This window comes from Tachypleus tridentatus, chromosome 13, assembly GCF_004210375.1.
Source record: "Tachypleus tridentatus isolate NWPU-2018 chromosome 13, ASM421037v1, whole genome shotgun sequence".
Classification (NCBI taxonomy): Eukaryota; Metazoa; Arthropoda; class Merostomata; order Xiphosura; family Limulidae; genus Tachypleus; species Tachypleus tridentatus.
Genome location: NC_134837.1, coordinates 270,350,800 through 270,372,282, shown reverse-complemented (window position 1 = coordinate 270,372,282; position 21,483 = coordinate 270,350,800). Strand labels below are relative to the sequence as shown.

Sequence of the window (21,483 nt, the reverse complement as noted above, 5' to 3'; positions counted from 1 at the left end):
TACAATAAAACACCAAATTAAGAGTGGAAAATATATTAACTGAACATAAAGCTCAAAAATCATATTAATGTATCACAGTCAACTTTTGCAGTTTAAGCATACAACAAAACTAGAACAGTGAAAGACTGTAGCCAACTCACATTTCTTTAAAGATATTACTAACTTACACAGCTAACAATAATTACAATAAAACATTATATTAAAAGTGAAAAATATATTAACTGAACATTTTTGTTGATAAAATATAAGTTTTCAGGATGCACAATAACATTTCAACAGCATTATCACTTTCCTGGTAAATTTAAGATTCAGTCCATCAATTATCTTCCTGTCTACTTATAGTATATAATAGCTTTAAAGTGGTCTATGGACAGTTCTATATATAACTCAGCAATAATATATACTACTTTTAATAACTTTAAAGTGGTCTATGGAGAGTTCTATATATAACTCAGCAATAATATATACTACTTTTAATAGCTTTAAAGTGGTCTATGGAGAGTTCTATATATAACTCAGCAATAATATATACTACTTTTAATCTCTTAGAACATCAAAACACTCAAGCCTTAGATGCTTCTTGCTTCTGCCACTGAGATAAACCTTTGACAGCCAAGCTGAGTTGATTGAATTCTTTCAACAACTCATCCATAAAAGAAGCAATCTTCCATTAGAACAACAAAAATATAAGTCTAAAAAATACTGCAGAATGAGAAACATATAAAATAACATTCTAATTTAATTAACTTTCATTAATTGGAACACATAGAGCATATAAACATCGACAATAATTTCATACCCTGTACATTTATTTTTCTTACAATGGCCAACTACACACAATTATCAGTGACTCCTTATAAAGAATAGCCTCAACTTTTTAACTTGCTCCCTTGCTATATTGTATCATAAAAGGTTTATCTAAACTGATATCAGCATCAGCAATACACTAGTACTTTCAAACAGAATGATCATAATTACTTGCAGTAATACATATATACAAAACCACATAAAGTAATGAAATAATGACAAATCTACAAAAACAATCTCAGAAAACAAATTTCCTGGCATAAAATATCACATGTATATATACAGAAGTTAACAGCAGTCACCTGTTTCAACCCAGCCTCCGTACCATCCACTCGACTGGAAAGACTTGTAGTCTTCCACAGATTTGACACCGCACTTAGATTTTCATCTTCTGTTACTTTAGCAGCTGAAGACGTCTCATTGGTTGATAAAAACAGTAGCTGCTCAACAGCTTTTTCAAGGTCTACTATCTTGTTTTGAAGCTCCCTGACAGAAGTTTCTATTGTTCTGATCACACCATTATCAGTAAAGCCTGTTGTCTCAATAATATTCATTTCATGACTATTGTTTAACTTTTCAGAGTATTTACTGTTTATAACTTTCTCTGGAGATTTCACGTCACATCTTGAATGGTTTGACTGGATATTGTTCTCATTACTAAGTAAACATGGAACTGCTAGAGACTCCTGTTTTAAACCTACTAGCAACTTCTGGTCAGGAACAGGAATACATTCCAGACTGTCAACACCTTTGTGCTGTATTTTATCACATGTGCTGTCTTGTATACTTCTTTCATCCAGTAAATCCTGGCATTGTTCATCATTGTGTATTAAGTCATCTGTAGGTGTTAGTGAAGACCCAGAAGCTTCAGATCCAGTAACGATAACATTTGTGGTTGTGGATTTATGTCTTTTGAAACTGCTTCTTAATCTCAAAGATGTTTCTGAACCATCTTTTATGGAATGTGGAGAGAGTAAAGCACCACAGTCTGTATCTTCAAAGATATCTACAGCAATGTCACTTAAATGTGTTTCTTCAATAATAGTTAGCAGCACTGTTCTTAGGATGTTGAAGTTCACTGCACCTACTTCGGGTGAACACAGAGCAAGGTCTACAAGCTCAGGCAAGGTGTAAGTCATGATGAGTGGTACATCCCTTGGGTGTTTTGCAGTCCAAAACACCTACAATAACCAACAAGTCAGGTATATACTTAGTTCATATCTCAGAATTACTATTATATATATAATAAACATCTTTTCTGATACACAGTTAACAACTCACAGATAACTTGTATTTCTAATAATACAAAACTGTAAAGTTTGCAGTGAAAGACATGACCTTAGACTTCTAGGTCCACATTTGTGTCTTGTGTTCTACCAAATGAACTGTCAGAACATTATGCCACATGCAGAGAACTCTTCACCAAATTTATTACAAGAATATTCTTGAAAAATTCAATTACTTTTAAGATAAACATACAAGTCAGTTAAGCAGGAAACTTTAATTTACCTTGGATTCATATATACAAATGTCTTGAGTATACTTTGGTATCAGATAAATAAAGCATCTGGATTTTCTTGAAAGTCAAATAAGATACGACACACCCTATTTTTCTTTAGTTACATTAATATTATTGGTTACAATGTATAAATAATTACTAACATATTTTAATGAAGATTATTTTGAATTGTTAGCTCAATGTATGAACCTGGAAATAGCCATATTTTATCTCCCAGAATAAGTTTACTTTTGGTTAAAAAATACTCATAAATCCACTTTAGTAAAAGTAAAGAATTTGAGTCTATATTAGAATCAGTAACAACAAACTTAATGCATACAATACATGTCTATGTAATATTTTTTAACAATAAATATCAATTTTTATCTTCCATTTGTTACACACCTAGATATTTCTAAAGTTTAAAAACTTAAACCATACCATATCAAGAAAGTAATTTTAAATATATTTTACTCTAACAAACAAGTATTTTTAAATGTCTGGAACTAGACTTTCACTTCACAGGTTTAATATGAGTTCTAACTTTGTCCTACCAACACTTCTGTAAGTCTTTTATTAAAATGTCTAACAGTTTTAACACCACAATTTCCAGATCTTCCAAAGATCCAGAACATCTAATTCTTTACATTTTATACAACTAGCACACTAATGGCCTCTTATCCAGCAGAGCCTAGCACCAAAAGCTAAACTAATAGAATTGTCTCTCTTTATTTGTGTCTGATTTTTTTGTAAGATGGTGAAAAACAAGACATATTCCAGTTATCACAAATATTCTGTGTAGTTATGGTAAAAATTGATAAAAAGAATCTCACCCTTTCTTTCTTCAGATTTTTAGATTATAATTTTGTACAAAACAGAAGTTATGAAGTTTCTCAGCTTTGCTAAAAGCATTTCTTTTAACATTCAAGTAAAATGATCAAATTTAGATTTCTATTGGTAAATACTAAAGAATATCTTTACCACTTTCCTCCTGGCAAGGTTCCCAATAAATACCTTAAACTTAAGTATAAAAATCCTCTACACTGAAATGTATTTTTCCATAATCATCCTTATTTTTAACTCCAGTTTTCAAAAACCTTTGTTTTGTTTTTATAAACCTTATGAATGGTAATAATCTCATAACCAGCAAGTTTCATATTCTAATGTTTGACAAAACATAAGGGTGGAGATGTGAACCAGCATAACAACAGATTTCCTTAATCTCTCTTACCAACCTTAAAACACATACAGAGAAATTCAGACAATCCCAATTATGGTAATAAATACACTAAAAACTATTATAACCTGTCATCACCATGAGAAATCGTAAAGCTTCCTGAAATGTCTGGTTTAAAGACAATACTTAATAACTGTAAAACCTTTTCAAAACATTTTAATATTTAATAATAATGAAAAGGAATCAGTTTTGTACAGTTGTAATGCAAATATTCGTTTAGCAAGGTTTAACGTGTTTAATGGAATTTATAATGATTAAAAATATGACAATTAGCCTTGAGACAAGTTATAAATATGGCACTCAAACAAAAAAATAATTCTATCAATGTAGAATGTAGAAATGGAAACTTCTTGAAGAAATCAACTGTTCAGCAATGTATAGTAAGCAATTGTGTTATTAACATGAGTAGAAGTGAAGACTGGTTGAATCAGTAAGTAAATAAACAACAATTTATAATTTTAAATGTACAATTTCAAATTTAGATTACTACTAGATTTAGGTTTTGTTTTCTAATAATTATTATAAAGATGTGAAATACAAATCAGGCTACAACTCTTTGATATTTCACAATTACTCATAGTTATAGTTGTGATTAATCTGGATATAATACATTTCGTATTTTAAACCCCAAGGAAGAATATACACAACATGTATCGGATCTTACAGCAAGTATTATAGATGGAAATGATTTATAAACAAGTTTATTCTTCAATGAGTCTTATTTCAATCCAAATGAAAGCTTGAAAAATATCATCCCTACCATAAAGTCCACCAATTTCAGCTTGTACATTTCTTATGCTGTATAAAATGAAACTGTGAATGTCTATTAAAAATTAAAAACAACATTTCTTAGAATGTATTACATCATTGCTTCCATATCTACACATTATATTTTCCTCTCTGATAATTTAAAACAATGTTTATTGATTTGCTTTGTGCCATTATGATAAATTAACTAGACCTATTTTGATCCAACTTCAGACAGTGTGGAATTCTTATAATTTTAGTATGTACCTTACAGCTTGTCCTCTGCTAGCATATCTATCTTTTTCTCATTAGTAGCTTTAATCTGTATGATCAATGGTGGGAACAAGAATACACTTTTTTTAATGTTTCATATACATGAAAAAAGTTGCATCAAAGTATTCTTCTCTAAACTAAAAATATATCAAAAAGTTAAAGCAACTTATTGTTCTCATAGATGGAAGCCAGACTTGCTCAATCAGCCTTTTTATGAAAAATAACTTATAATCAAAGTGGACTTTGCACAGGGTAAAAATTCCAATCACCCAAATTCCATAGAAATGTATATAAATTAATTTTGCTGTCACTTATCATGAACCTGAATTTTGTAACTGGAAGTGTAAATCTACATTCATACCACTGCTCTACAAAAATTAACAGTTCTACAAGTTACATAGAATATCTCAATAGCATCTGACCAAATTAACCAATGTTGTTACTAATAAACAAACACATGGAAATAAAACAACAACTTCTATTCCATTCCAAATTACAACGCTGGATGAGATATTCATGTTATAAATATTATTTTTTCTTGTATTTGTATACAAAGGTTATATGTCAAATTTAGCTACAAAACCAGTTTTGGGATGCACTATTATACCTAACCCTCGATTTTGTTTAAATAATAAAATATTTTCCATATTAATTGGTGGGGCCCCCGGCATGGCCAAACGTGTTAAGGCGTGCGACTCGTAATCTGAGGGTCGCGGGTTCGCATCCCCGTCGCGCTCGCCCTTTAGCCGCGGGAGCGTTATAAAGTCACGGTCAATCCCACTATTCGTTGGTAAAAGAGTAGCCCAAGAGTTGGCGGTGGGTGGTGATGACTAGCTGCCTTCCATTTAGTCTTACACTGCTAAATTAGGGACGGGTAGCACAGATAGCCCTCGAGTAGCTTTGTGCGAAATTCCAAAACAAACAAACAAACAATTCATTAGTGGAACAGTAAGCCTAGGCTGAAATAATGTATAAACCGTATTGAATAATATGTTATCATGTGATACGGCAATGAAATGCCAGTAACATTTAAGTTAAAAAGATAAAAAGCTAGGATTGCATCAATTTTCCGTCCTGAAAAAGCCTAGTAGAACTATATGAGATGGCATTATACAATTAAACAAAAATATACATACATTCCTAAAATTTTGTAAATCCCACACCTTCTTAACATTAAATCAAACCTCGTACCACAAACGTAAAATCGAACAATGCGCTATACAAGAGCACGTGAACAAATACGAAAAAATAAACGTCATGATCTGATAAAAGAAATAAAAACACCGCACAATTGAGAATATTTTACTTAGGGGGTTTTGAGTCCTTTTTACTTCATTAAGCCAAATTAATTTAGGTATGCGAATAATATTGTGACGTTTTGTCAAATACAATATTGATATTATATATCGGACCAACTGTTTAATGATTATATCACGGTAGCATGTCGTACGGACCAAAACAACCTGCAGGCCACACTGTGTGTTATTAACAGAAGTGATTTTTTATTTTTATTTTTTTATAGCTTAGACTGTGGTAATCCAAACCAGTGGATGTGCTTTACTGGATCCTTATTTCTGATACTAAATTTCGAGGCAGTCCATTAAAAATACATGAGATATAAAATGTCCAATTTTTTTTTCCAATTTATTCTTTACACTTAAAGTATATTGCAGTGTGTCATTATAAATCGCATTATATATGTAGAAGTAATACATTTAGCACTATAATATAAATCGTTAAACTGATGCATAAATGCCTAACATCTAGACTGTATGTGGCCCGGTTTGGCCAGGTGGTTAAAGCAATTGACTTGTAATCTGAGGGTCGAAGGTTTGAATCACCAAACATGCTCGCCCTTTCAGCTGTGGGGACTGTTAAATGTCACGGTCAATCACACTATTCGTTGGTAATATAGTAGCCCAAGAGTTGGCGGCGAGTGGTGATGACTAGCTGCCTTCCCTCTAGCCCTACACTCCTAAATTAGGGGCGGCTACCGCAGATAATCCTCGTGTAGCTTTGAGCGAAATTCACACACACACACAATGATTGTGTATATAATCCTCTCCCTTTGTATAGACGTTGGGGTGACATCTATGGGTCACTGGTACAACCAAATATTAGTTGGGATTTCGAAAGGCGATAAGAAACTTAAACGTCGTAAGTTTCGTTGAATAGTGAAAGAGTTAAAATAATATAACACAGGAACTTGTAGGCTTTTAACGATTGTTTATTTTTTTAGAGCAAAGTCAAATTAGGCTATCTTTTACGTCCACCGCGAGGAATCGAATCCAGGATTCGAGCATTATAAGTTCTTAAACTTACTGCTGTTTCACCAAGAAATGCAGCATTTTATACATATAAATAGAAAAAATCATAACAATTATATGTTTTTAGGTGTTAACACGAAAGAATTTACTATTTTGTTTTAGATAACAAAAGTTGGAGTAAAAGTAAAAGAGGACCTACTTTCTTCTTTAGGTTATTTACCCTACCTATATTAAAAGGACCCCGCAGTCCAATATTCTCATATAATAATACCCTCATGAAAAAAGCAATGTGATCCTCAATAACCGTGGCACTAAAATTTATTCTTGGCAGGATTAAAGTAAATTTATATATAATACATATCCCACTCCCCTTTATCTTAGCTATACTTTTGTGCGCCAACAATATTAAGGGTGGGGCGCGTATATACAGATTCAATTTTGTAACTCACCAGAATCTTTATCAACCTACTTTCAAATTTAAATTAATTTAGGTAGATTAGTGTAAATTAATCTATGATACCTTAGGCAGAATCAAATACATAAAGCGAAAGGATTTGACTTTCTGAGGTCAAAAGTGTAACTATATCTCAAATCGATCAAGAAATAACTTATCTGTGAGCTAAACGTTTGTATACGAAAAATAAACTCTGAGCTGTTCCATGAACCGCAATAACGTTGCTTAAAAAAACAAAAAAAAACTAGCCTGATATTGCTTGAAAATTACTTTTTTGTTTTTATCAAGAAGAAATTGATTTTTTACGTCAACTCTGTATGTGCATTACTGACAAAAACGAAATAAATTTGTGTATCTTACACTTCAACTTTCACAAGATATTGTTAACTTCCAATTAGTAATGGCAGATGTATATCGTGGGCAAAATGACGTGCGCAAGGATTAGCTTAGTTGGACAAAATTCTGTCATTATGTTTTAAAAGTGCCCATTTTTCTTTAATTATAAACAATTTTCAACATCTTGCTTGCCGTGAATTATTGGTGAAAGTATTTCAGCTTTAATGTTACACAGATAGTTGTAAGTCTTTACAGTAATAAAATAACTGTGATACCATCATGCATATGAAATTAAGTGTTGATACATCAGAAATCATTATTTGGCTTTAGAATTAAAGTCATTATAAGACTATTTAATCAGAACTAAAAGAGGATTATATTGTTTCGTATGGTTTTTAACCCACGCGTACCAGAGAACCCCCGACCCATTAAAAACGCTTGTCTTAATGGCTTTTATTGTTCTTTTCAAGTTTCTACTTAGGCTTAATATCAATGTACTGGGGACACGTCACGAATGTTTGCAATGGTTAACAACAACATTTGGAAAAAGCACGTAACCTGACACTTCTAAGAAACAACTTGCCACGTGTGGTGATAAACATCAATCGGACGTGTTGCCTCTCTTTTCTATAGATATATAGTTGTCAGAAGTATAACTTATTTATATGGAATGGGTTTAAAATATTTAATGTTCACATCAGTTGAAATTTGTATTTTAATATTGTAAGACATTTCTAAATAATCATTTGTAACCAATGATAATTAAGTCAAAAAATAACAATCCTTTAAAAGCCTCGTATAGAGATTTATCAGTATAACACGTAAATACCAAAATTGAACATAAGTTATTTATTGCTCCAAACATTAAGCATGGGCCCATCAGGACACTCAGTGTAACAACACAACAACAGATGTGGATGATGATTATACAAACAAAACTTGTCAGGCCCATCATGGTAACTTATTAAGAGATTATCTGAGATTATCAGAAATTATCATAATTTTGCATAACTTATCTCTTTAAAAACATACATACAAACTGCTTGGAAACAGGGCAATGTTCTTATGTCCCAAAAGGAAGAAAATTAGCGAATAACTATGAAAATTACAAACACATAAGTCTAATAAGCAATACCTTGGAAAAATACTTGAAAAATTATGGATAGTAGATTCATAAACAACTTTAAAACTAAACCATGACAAACAACAGATCATCTCATAAAATTAATGAAGTAATACAAAACATTAATATATATATATATATATATAAAACAATGTACAATCGCCCACTTTTTATATTTTGAAAAAGACATTCAATAAAGGATGGCACAATGGACTCAGATACAAACTGTCCAAACTGGGAGTCTCTACAGAAATTATTTGCTGAGGTTCTAACTTCCCAGAAGATAGGAGCATCATAGTAAATGATAGAGGCACCTACTCTGAGTGCTGCATTCTGGAGGTGGGTGTCCCTCAAGGAGGAGTACTAAATTCTATCCTGTTTATCATGTATTTCAGATGCCTTTTATGGGACTAGTCAATTTGGCTCACAGTTCACAGATGATGTTACATATATATGTAGAAACGGGTGGTAAGGGTAGAGAAAGCTCTATGTAGAGAAGCGAACAACGTTTCGAACTTCTTCGGTCATCGTCAAGTTCACAAAGGAAAAAAGAGGTAACTGACCAGTTCAAGCCAATATTTTTGTGACACAAGTTGAAATGCAAGCAATTAACACAGCATTACATCCACCACTATACTGGTGCAGATATGTAGACAACACGATTGCGGGATTCACATCTACATAACACAAACTTAATTTTTTCAATCACATTAACTCTATACATCCCAACATTAACTTCACATGTGAACAGGAAGAAAGCAATCAAATATCATTTCTTAACCTCAAAATTACAAGAACCGATACACAATTTAAAACAGAAATCCACTGAAAAATCACCCATACTGGACTATACATTCCTTGGGACTCAGCACATGAAACAAAACAAAAACTCAACATACTAAGAAACCAAATGAACACAGCCATAAAACTATGCTCACCAGATAAAATTAATGATGAATTAGACAAAATAAAACAATACTTCATCAACATCAATAAGTTTCCTCCACAAACTGTATAAAACATTATACGCAAACACCTAGACAGAAAGCAAAATAAACTAACAAAAGTAAATATATCCAATGAATTAAAACATCACGAAACCATATACTGCTGCATACCATATATTCCCGACATCAGCAGACAAATAACCAACATCTGGCAAAAACTAGTAACAAAATGTGACATTCCAGTTTGTACCAAATTTATTCAAAAACCAGGCACAAAAACTAAGGTCTCTACTATGTAAAAACTACACTGACAACACAACACCAACATTATAAAATACAATGTGATAACTGCCACATCTTCTATATTGGAGAAACAAGTAGAAAAATGGAAACCAGATTCAAAGAACACAAAAAGTCACCTTCACACATTTTTGAACACTGCAAATCAAATAAACATAACATAACCACAGAAAATACCCAAATAGTGAATAAAGAAACAAACATAAACGCAAAATTAAAGAAGCCTTACTTATACAACAACGCAAGCCCAAAATAAACCAATACAAAGGAACTTCTTTATACCTATATTAAAATTAATATAATAATAATAAAATAAATAATATAAAATTATATATTGAAACATCTAACACTGCCCTCTACATTCCAACACTCAGTTACACAACCTCTTTCAAACATGTGGTCAGCTTCTGGTCAGTTACCTCTTTCTTTCTTTGTGAACCTGACGATGACCAAAGAAGTTTGAAACGTTGTTCGCTCCTCTACATAAAAAATTTTCCCAACCCAAACCAGCCGTTTTTACATATATATTTTTCTCTACAAGTGGGTTTCCTCGTCATCACTGATTATTATACAAAAAATATGAAAGAAAGACAATAAGAAGCTTGTCAGTCAACTTTGATGTTTATAAGATGTAAAAGAAAAATAACAAATGTATATAACCATTCACGAGTTATCTCTATGAAGTAAATTATGTGTCAATAGTGTGTAATTATGAAGTAAATTATGTGTCAATAGTGTGTAATTATGAAGTAAATTGTGTGTCAATAGTGTGTAATTATGAAGTAAATTATGTGTCAATAGTGTGTAATTATGAAGTAAATTGTGTGTCAATAGTGTGTAATTATGAAGTAAATTATGTGTCAATAGTGTGTACTTACACAGAAGACATCTTTCTGCACTTATTTTATTTTAGCTTTATAATTTTCAATTGTTGTACATGGAATCTTGTAAGCTCTCACAGTTCACTAGTCTACCTTATTTGAAAAACATATTCTACAGGATATAGTTCTATACAATCTTATAACTCCACCTTCGTGTACTTCAGATTATGGGCTCTGGGATCATCATGTCTGTAAACTGTAAAAGATAAATAAATAAAAGTCTTTTTATTAAAAAATAAAAGTAAATACTATTACACAAAAAAACCAACCTTTATTAACTATTAAGCAAATTTCTCATGTATGGGTTAAACCACACTTTCCAGAACACACTGTAATCTAAATTAATACAAACTAGCAGGAATGTAGAATTTAACTTACATCTATAACATTACCTTAATAAACTGTTGAATACTTCACTTAGGGTAGTCATGTAGCAGAGGCCCCACTACTGAAAGCGTATCTAATACAGTCATGAAGTAAGGACCTGACAGTAACAACATTGGTAGTTATGTAGTAGAGGCCCCACTACTGAAAGCGTATCTAATACAGTCATGCAGTAAGGTCCTGACACTGACAGTAACAACATAGGTAGTCATGCAATAGAGGACCCACTACTGAAAGCGTATCTAATATAGTTATGAATTAAGGACCTGACACTGACAGTAACAACATAGGTAGTCATGTAGTAGAGGCCCAACTACTGAAAGCATATCTAATATAGTCATGAAGTAAGGGCCTGACACTGACAGTAACAACATAGGTAGTCATGTAGTAGAGGCCCTACTACTGAAAGTGTATCTAATATAGTCATAAACTTAGGGCCTGACAAGGACAGTAACAACACAGATAGTCATACAGTGGAGGCCCCACTGCTGAAAGTGAACCAAATATAGTCATGAACTAAGGACCTGACAAGGACAGTAACAACACAGACAGTCATACAGTAGAGACTCAACTAATGAGTGTATCAAATATAGTAATGAATTAAGGACCCAACACTGACAGTAACAACATAGGTAGTCATGTAGTAGAGGCCCCACTACTGAAAGCATATCTAATATAGTCATGAATTAAGGACCTGACACTGACAGTAATAACATAGGTAGTCATGAGGTAGAGGCCCCATTACTGAAAGCATATCTAATATAGTCATGAATTAAGGACCCGACACTGACAGTGATAACACAGGTAGTCATGTAGTAGAGGCCCCACTGCTGAATGTTTAGCAAACAGTCATGAACTCAGGACCTGATACTGACGGTAACAATATAGGTATTCATGGAGTAAAGACCCCACTGCTGAAAGTATATCTAACATAGTCATGAATTAAGGACCTGACACTGGCAGTAACAACACTGGTAGTCATGGAGAAAAGGCCCCACTGGGGGTCATATATTGTGTTTATTTGGTATAGTGTTTTCGTGTTCAGTGAATTTATTTTCCACTTTTCAGCTTGTTTCTTTCTTCAATAAAGTAGCTCTTACATATAGATTTTTAACTTCATACATGATTTTGAATGAAATTAGTATTCACTTGAATGTTACATATGGTTACAAGTTCTTTTCACCCAATGTTAGTTATTCTGTTGTGGATATCTGGAATGTAAGGTTTGCAGCAGTGTTGTTTTTTGTTGCTGTCCTTTATTCATTCAATAATTTTTTATGAAATGTATGCACACTGATGAAGTCTCGTTTTGGTTCAATGACTTTGTCATTAAAGTTGTCAGGAGAGCACAGTTTTGTAACTGTGTTTGTTAGCTTCTTTAGTACTTTGAGTTTTTGTCTCATCAGCTGTATTCCAGGGAACGTAGAATTCAATACAAAGTATTTTTTTGTGTTTTAAACTGTTCATCTATTCTTGTAATATTCAGATTCAGAAATATTAGCTCTTTTTCTTTTTATATATTTAATAGTGAAACCCACGTAGTTAATGTGGTTGAAAAAGTTGTGTATGTTCTATAGATGTGAGTCTGGCAAACATAACGTCTATTTATCTATAGCAGTACAGTGGTGGGTGTAAGGCTTAACTGGTGACTTGAAATTCGATATGTCATAAAGATATTAAAAACATTCTGCTAGAAAAATACTATCTACACTTTTCAAGACAATTCCATACTGTTTCTGAGAGCTAACAACCAAGAGCTATGCAAGCAGGTTCAGTTATTTTGGCATGTGTAATGCTATTTATTTCTTTGCATATCATGAATGTGCTTATGTTGAAATTGTTCATAGATGTGTGTGTGTGTTAACACACTTTCCCACAAACAGAAGTCGAACTTAAATTCCTTTTCATAGTCCTGTTTTTTTCCTGTTTATAAGCATCTTACAACAATGTTTGGGCTTTAAATGTTGTACTTGTAACTACAAAGTCACTGAAATGTTTTGTATCCAACCAACAGAAATGAACAGTCACAGTTCATTTTATTTATTAGGCAAATGAGTGAAAATAAAAACCTAGTGTTTCTTTATATTCTTGAAGCAAACTAAACTTATAGTTAATTAGAATATCAATCTTATTTTATAAAAAAATTATTTGGTAGTTATCACTTTATCCTGCAAAGTTTTAAAACTATCAGGATATACAACTAGAAAGTCTAGCAATACAATACATTAATATTATTTTAGTAAGTAACAATGTTTAACTTCTCCACACTAGATGTAGTAACAATACAACTAGAAAGTCTAGCAATACAATACATTAATATTATTTTAGTAAGTAGCAATGTTTAACTTCTCCACACTAGATGTAGTAACAATACAACTAGAAAGTCTAGCAATACAATACATTAATATTATTTTAGTAAGTAACAATGTTTAACTTCTCCACACTAGATGTAGTAACAATACAACTAGAAAGTCTATCAATACAATACATTAATATTATTTCAGTAAGTAACAATGTTTAACTTCTCCACACTAGATGTAGTAACAATACAACTAGAAAGTCTATCAATACAATACATTAATATTATTTTAGTAAGTAACAATGTTTAACTTCTCCACACTAGATGTAGTAGCAATACAACTAGAAAGTCTAGCAATACAATACATTAATATTATTTTAGTAAGTAACAATGTTTAACTTCTCCACACTAGATGTAGTAACAATACAACTAGAAAGTCTAGCAATACAATACATTAATATTATTTTAGTAAGTAACAATGTTTAACTTCTCCACACTAGATGTAGTAACAATACAACTAGAAAGTCGAGCAATACAATACATTAATATTATTTTAGTAAGTAACAATGTTTAACTTCTCCACACTAGATGTAGTAACAATACAACTAGAAAGTCTAGCAATACAATACATTAATATTATTTTAGTAAGTAACAATATTTAACTTCTCCACACTAGATATAGTAACAATACAACTAGAAAGTCTATCAATACAATACATTAATATTATTTTAGTAAGTAACAATGTTTAACTTCTCCACACTAGATGTAGTAACAATACAACTAGAAAGTCTAGCAATACAATACATTAATATTATTTTAGTAAGTAACAATGTTTAACTTCTCCACACTAGATGTAGTAACAATACAACTAGAAAGTCTAGCAATACAATACATTAATATTATTTTAGTAAGTAACAATGTTTAACTTCTCCACACTAGATGTAGTAACAATACAACTAGAAAGTCTAGCAATACAATACATTAATATTATTTTAGTAAGTAACAATGTTTAACTTCTCCACACTAGATGTAGTAACAATACAACTAGAAAGTCTAGCAATACAATACATTAATATTATTTTAGTAAGTAACAATGTTTAACTTCTCCACACTAGATGTAGTAACAATACAACTAGAAAGTCTAGCAATACAATACATTAATATTATTTTAGTAAGTAACAATGTTTAACTTCTCCACACAAGATGTAGTAACAATACAACTAGAAAGTCTAGCAATACAATACATTAATATTATTTTAGTAAGTAACAATGTTTAACTTCTCCACACTAGATGTAGTAACAATACAACTAGAAAGTCTGGCAATACAATACATTAATATTATTTTAGTAAGTAACAATGTTTAACTTCTCCACACTAGATGTAGTAACAATACAACTAGAAAGTCTGGTAATACAATACATTAATATTATTTCAGTAAGTAGCAATGTTTAACTTCTCCACACTAGATGTAGTAACAATACAACTAGAAAGTCTAGCAATACAATACATTAATATTATTTTAGTAAGTAACAATGTTTAACTTCTCCACACTAGATGTAGTAACAATACAACTAGAAAGTCTAGCAATACAATACATTAATATTATTTTAGTAAGTAACAATGTTTAACTTCTCCACACTAGATGTAGTAACAATACAACTAGAAAGTCTAGCAATACAATACATTAATATTATTTTAGTAAGTAACAATGTTTAACTTCTCCACACTAGATGTAGTAACAATACAACTAGAAAGTCTGACAATATAATACATTAATATTATTTTAGTAAGTAACAATGTTTAACTTCTCCACACTAGATGTAGTAACAATACAACTAGAAAGTCTGGTAATACAATACATTAATATTATTTCAGTAAGTAGCAATGTTTAACTTCTCCACACTAGATGTAGTAACAATACAACTAGAAAGTCTAGCAATACAATACATTAATATTATTTTAGTAAGTAACAATGTTTAACTTCTCCACACTAGATGTAGTAACAATACAACTAGAAAGTCTAGCAATACAATACATTAATATTATTTTAGTAAGTAACAATGTTTAACTTCTCCACACTAGATGTAGTAACAATACAACTAGAAAGTCTAGCAATACAATACATTAATATTATTTTAGTAAGTAACAATGTTTAACTTCTCCACACTAGATGTAGTAACAATACAACTAGAAAGTCTATCAATACAATACATTAATATTATTTCAGTAAGTAACAATGTTTAACTTCTCCACACTAGATGTAGTAACAATACAACTAGAAAGTCTAGCAATACAATACATTAATATTATTTTAGTAAGTAACAATGTTTAACTTCTCCACACTAGATGTAGTAACAATACAACTAGAAAGTCTAGCAATACAATACATTAATATTATTTTAGTAAGTAACAATGTTTAACTTCTCCACACTAGATGTAGTAACAACTAGAAAGTCTAGCAATACAATACATTAATATTATTTTAGTAAGTAACAATGTTTAACTTCTCCACACTAGATGTAGTAACAATACAACTAGAAAGTCTAGCAATACAATACATTAATATTATTTTAGTAAGTAACAATGTTTAACTTCTCCACACTAGATGTAGTAACAACTAGAAAGTCTAGCAATACAATACATTAATATTATTTTAGTAAGTAACAATGTTTAACTTCTCCACACTAGATGTAGTAACAATACAACTAGAAAGTCTAGCAATACAATACATTAATATTATTTTAGTAAGTAACAATGTTTAACTTCTCCACACTAGATGTAGTAACAATACAACTAGAAAGTCTAGCAATACAATACATTAATATTATTTTAGTAAGTAACAATGTTTAACTTCTCCACACTAGATGTAGTAACATTTCACAATGATACGATACCAGTTTATTTTTTTAAAGTTTGAGTAACATGGTAATCAAAATGTTAGTATTTTTTTTTATCATTTTATAGACATCCTTTACAACAATGCAGTATTCTAGATTAATCAACACTGTCCATGTAACCCAAAATAACTTAAATACATCAACGTTAAAATAATGTCAGAAGAACATGGGTTCACGAAGCCTTGCTGTTGAAGAAAGAAAAAGGTTCCACCTTTGAAAAGCACTCAAGTTAGTTTTTATCATTTTATAAAGTTGTAAATGTTTAGCTCAGTCAGGTTATAATCCAGTAATTTCAAATCTAATATCTTTATTTTTAGTAATATAATTAATATAAAAATAGAAACTCTTAAAAACAAACCTTTTAAACTGTTGAATTAAAACTAGCTATAATAACTTATCACCATGCTAAGAAAAAATTACAAAACTGGTAAAGCGAAAGCCACACAAAAGGTATTTGTGCTGTACCCATTACATGTATCAAAACCTAGTGTTTAATATTTGAAGCCATTGGGGACATAAGCATAATGACTGTTTTCTATATTTTTTCTAAAGTTATTACTTGTACAGTTGTACCATTTATATTTTCACTTATTTTTTAAAGATCAATATACAAAATTTTTTTTGTGTAATCTTTATATTCTGAAAAATTAATTTTGTGATAAGCCTGTAAAAACTGCAGGTATCTTAAACAATAACTTATGTAGTTTTGGCATGTTGTTATAGTGTATAAAAAAATGCAAGTTATGAAGATTTACTTTGGCAACATGTATTAGCTTGAAAAGAATCAGTTACTGGCTGAAACCTTATTTCTGTGGTGGTTTCACAAAATCTCAAACAAGCTTTTAGTGTAATTTATAGACAATCAAATAAGATGACTGTTTGTTTTTTATACTACATGGCAGTGTAAGGATGTCTAATTGTTTTATATTAATTAACGTTTTAAAAAATTAAAATTTTTATACTACAAGATTGTGTAAGGATGTCTGTTTTCATTAATTAATGTTTAAAATTAAAATTGTTTACATTATATGATAGTGTAAGGATGTCTTACTGTTTATTAATTAATTTTTATTTATACTACATTGTAGTGTAAGGATATCTTACTGTTTATTAATTAATTTTATATTTATACTACATTGTAGTGTAAGGATATCTTACTGTTTATTAATTAATTTTATATTTATACTACATTGTAGTGTAAGGATATCTTACTGTTTATTAATTAATTTTATATTTATACTACATTGTAGTGTAAGGATATCTTACTGTTTATTAATTAATTTTAATTTACACTACATTGTAGTGTGAGGATATCTTACTAATTTCTTTTATTAATTTCTGATACAAAAATGAGGGAGATTCAAACTCCCCTATATCTACACCTACTTACAGAACATTAAATAAGTTAATAATTTCCAAGAGAAAAGTAAAAACAAAAAGAGGTGGAGAAGTTAGCACCCCTTCCTCAGAGCAAGACCTACCTATAAAAAAATTAACTAAAAAAGTTATTAATTTCTATAAAAAAAAACAAAAACAGATTAGGTCCAAACCTATGGACCGAGCCTGTTCTTCAGCTACACCTGTTTATATATCAGAGAATACAATTAATTTCTGTAAAAACATTGTTGGAGACCCAAATCTATGGACCCTGTTCATAAACTACACCTGTTTATATATCAGAGAATACAATTAATTTCTGTAAAAACATTGTTGGAGACCCAAATCTATGGACCCTGTTCATGAACTACACCTGTTTATACAGCATCAGAGAATACAATTAATTTCTGTAAAAACATTGTTGGAGACCCAAATCTATGGACCCTGTTCATAAACTACACCTGTTTATACAGCATCAGAGAATACAATTAATTTCTGTAAAAAACATTGTTGGAGACCCAAATCTATGGACCCTGTTCATAAACTACACCTGTTTATATATCAGAGAATACAATTAATTTCTGTAAAAACATTGTTGGAGACCCAAATCTATGGACCCTGTTCATAAACTACACCTGTTTATACAGCATCAGAGAATACAATTAATTTCTGTAAAAACATTGTTGGAGACCCAAATCTATGGACCCTGTTCATAAACTACACCTGTTTATACAGCATCAGAGAATACAATTAATTTCTGTAAAAACATTGTTGGAGACCCAAATCTATGGACCCTGTTCGTAAACTACACCTGTTTATACAGCATCAGAGAATACAATTAATTTCTGTAAAAACATTGTTGGAGACCTAAATCTATGGACCCTGTTTGTAAACTACACCTGTTTATACAGCATCAGAAAATACATTTATTAATTGGGATCCAAACCCCTAGACCATTCCCTTAGATCTAAACCTGTCCATACAACATAAAATAATAGTTATTGAATTATAAATTAGAACTGTAAAATAACAAAGAGAAAAGGATACTTTCACTTTATTCAACACTTAGAGTTGACTGCAGATGTTACCAATAAGCTGTCTTCCATCTAATTAGCAGTTCAATTTTAACAACAGTAGCAGATAACCACTGTAGCTTTGTAATCAGAAAAAAAAAGTTTAGTAGCAGAGGAAATCGAACCCAAGACCCTCAAATCACGAGGCACCTCCCCTACCCACTATTTGATGTTAATACTGTTTGAAGGCAACTGATTATATCAGTTAATGAATTAAGTTGCTCAGCTCTACAAATAATAATGAACCTGAAACACTAGTCAATAGACAATTGCTGAGTGTACTTTAAGGGTATAACTTAAAAAGTGTGTCCAAACTAGTTAGAGATCTAGTCTCTGTGTTAGTAACATTATATTCCATCAGAAGCTGTTCTTCATCCAATAAATGTTGTATAGCTTAGGGATTCTAGTTCCCTCTCTGTAATATAAATCATACTCACCAACATATTCTTTTTTAAACTCCTTTTTGGCATAACTAGGATCCCTTTGTTTGAAGAAAGCGTAAAAACCAAATCCAACACCTAAGGAATAAAAGAAAATAAACAAACCAATATAGTTACAACAGAAAACACAACAAATTAAACATAACTATACCATAGAATAAAACACAACAAACTAAACACCACAACTATACTACAGAATAAAACACAACAAACTAAACACCACAACTGTACTACAGAATAAAACACAACAAACTAAACACCACAACTGTACTACAGAATAAAGCACAACAAACTAAACACCACAACTATACTACAGAATAAAGCACAACAAACTAAACACCACAACTATACTACAGAATAAAGCACAACAAACTAAACACCACAACTATACTACAGAATAAAGCACAACAAACTAAACACCACAACTATACTACAGAATAAAGCACAACAAACTAAACACCACAACTACACTACAGAATAAAGCACAACAAACTAAACACCACAACTATACTACAGAATAAAGCACAACAAACTAAACACCACAACTATACTACAGAATAAAACACAACAAACTAAACACCACAACTATACTACAGAATAAAACACAACAAACTAAATACCACAACTATACTACAAAATAAAACACAACAAATTAACACCAGAACTATACTACAGAATAAAACACAACAAACTAAACACCACAACTATACTACAGAATAAAACACAACAATACTACAAAATAAAACACAACAAACTAAACTACCAGAACTATACTACAGAATAAAAATGGGCACACTAACCATGAAGTTCATTTAAATCCAATGTTTTCCAATTTATATGACAATGTATAGATAACAAGGACCATTGGATCCTTCTTTTAATAATGTAGCATAACACATGGACAACAAAAGACAATTGAATCCTTTGAGGCTGTTCCCTCACATTCACACCAAAAAAAAGGAATAATTAAATCCATTCTGTAACTTTCAGGAATTCATTGATTACACCCTTAAAGTCTTTGTAAGATGCTTCAAGCAACTCATTCTATAAAATTATCACACAAATAAAATAACTATCTTACATATCCTGTCTTTTCTGCATCTTGTGTCTTCTCTTTGATATTCAGAACAAAAAATAGTTGCTATACAATTTGCATCAATAAATGTATTAATAACCTTACCTATTGCAGCCAGTACAGATGATCCAACTACTTCAGGGATTTCATTCCATGCTCTTCTCAGTAGTCTCACAACTTTGTTCATACAGATAAAAAAAATTGTTTATGGTAAATAACTGTAAGATACTTGAAGGTAGTTTATTGTAAAGTAATAAAAAAAGGTAAGATGCACTATAATGTACAGCAAAATGAACTAAAATTTAAGAAATATTCTAAAATATGTTAGCTCAACAGGAAGTTTTTCTGTAATACTATAATTTTATGCAGCTCACAAATACAGATATATGATTTGGTTTTCCTGTAGAGGTAATACTGCTATTAGGTTAAAAATAAGCCAGTAAGTAACAAGAAAAACAACGTTAGACATTTAAAATTTGATTTTACAATAAATTGTGCTAAACAATATTTAAAAACTTAATTCGTAATCTGAATATACAATTAAAATATTCACAAGTAGGTTTGCATTGTGTCGTTGCTTGAAAAACAAACTTTTATATATAATTTTTTTTATCTACGAACACACGTGAAATATTAGTTTTAATCTCCCAGTTTTTGCTTCACTTGTTACGACGTTATCATTGCAGATGATCCATATTAGACTAATTAGTGGATCTTGTGAAAACTGGGCATAAGATATTATGCCAATATTTGATATTTATAAATTATAATTTATATATAGTTAGATTATACAACACTAAATGTAAGGTACATCTGAATAATTTCCACACTTCTAGACCAACAAATAAATTACACTACTCTTACCATTTCATATATATTACACAAATACTATGAAGATATAAAGTTTCTTTGTAATGTGTATTTTACGAATATTACCTTTTACACCTTCTTTAGCAGTAGCCATTTCTGCAACAAGAGCCAGTCCTGCCATCTACTCCTCGAATTTAACTTAAAACAGATGAATTAAATTAAGTGATTTCTTATTACTTCTTATATTTTATTCACC

General features: G+C 30.7%; 2 protein-coding genes across 2 annotated transcripts in view; both read right to left on the bottom strand.

Moving 5' to 3' along the window:
- The window catches only part of LOC143236560 (uncharacterized), a 64,637-nt gene extending 58,814 nt beyond the window's left edge, over positions 1-5,823 (bottom strand). Inside the window, exons 1-2 of the mRNA XM_076474863.1 lie at positions 5,699-5,823; positions 1,110-1,988 (exon numbers count right to left, since the gene is read on the bottom strand). Of these exons, the coding sequence (XP_076330978.1) occupies positions 1,110-1,946 (837 nt within the window). The 5' untranslated portion in view covers positions 1,947-1,988; positions 5,699-5,823. The remainder of the gene's footprint in view (positions 1-1,109; positions 1,989-5,698) is intronic.
- A 5,056-nt stretch (positions 5,824-10,879) lies between these two features.
- NdufA3 (NADH:ubiquinone oxidoreductase subunit A3) lies at positions 10,880-21,483 on the bottom strand. Its single transcript, XM_076476648.1, has 4 exons — positions 21,354-21,483; positions 20,523-20,594; positions 19,340-19,420; positions 10,880-11,066 (listed from the first exon to the last, which is right to left on the bottom strand). Exons 1-4 carry the CDS (start codon positions 21,406-21,408, stop codon positions 11,008-11,010), a joined length of 267 nt encoding a protein of 88 aa, XP_076332763.1. The 5' UTR covers positions 21,409-21,483; the 3' UTR covers positions 10,880-11,007.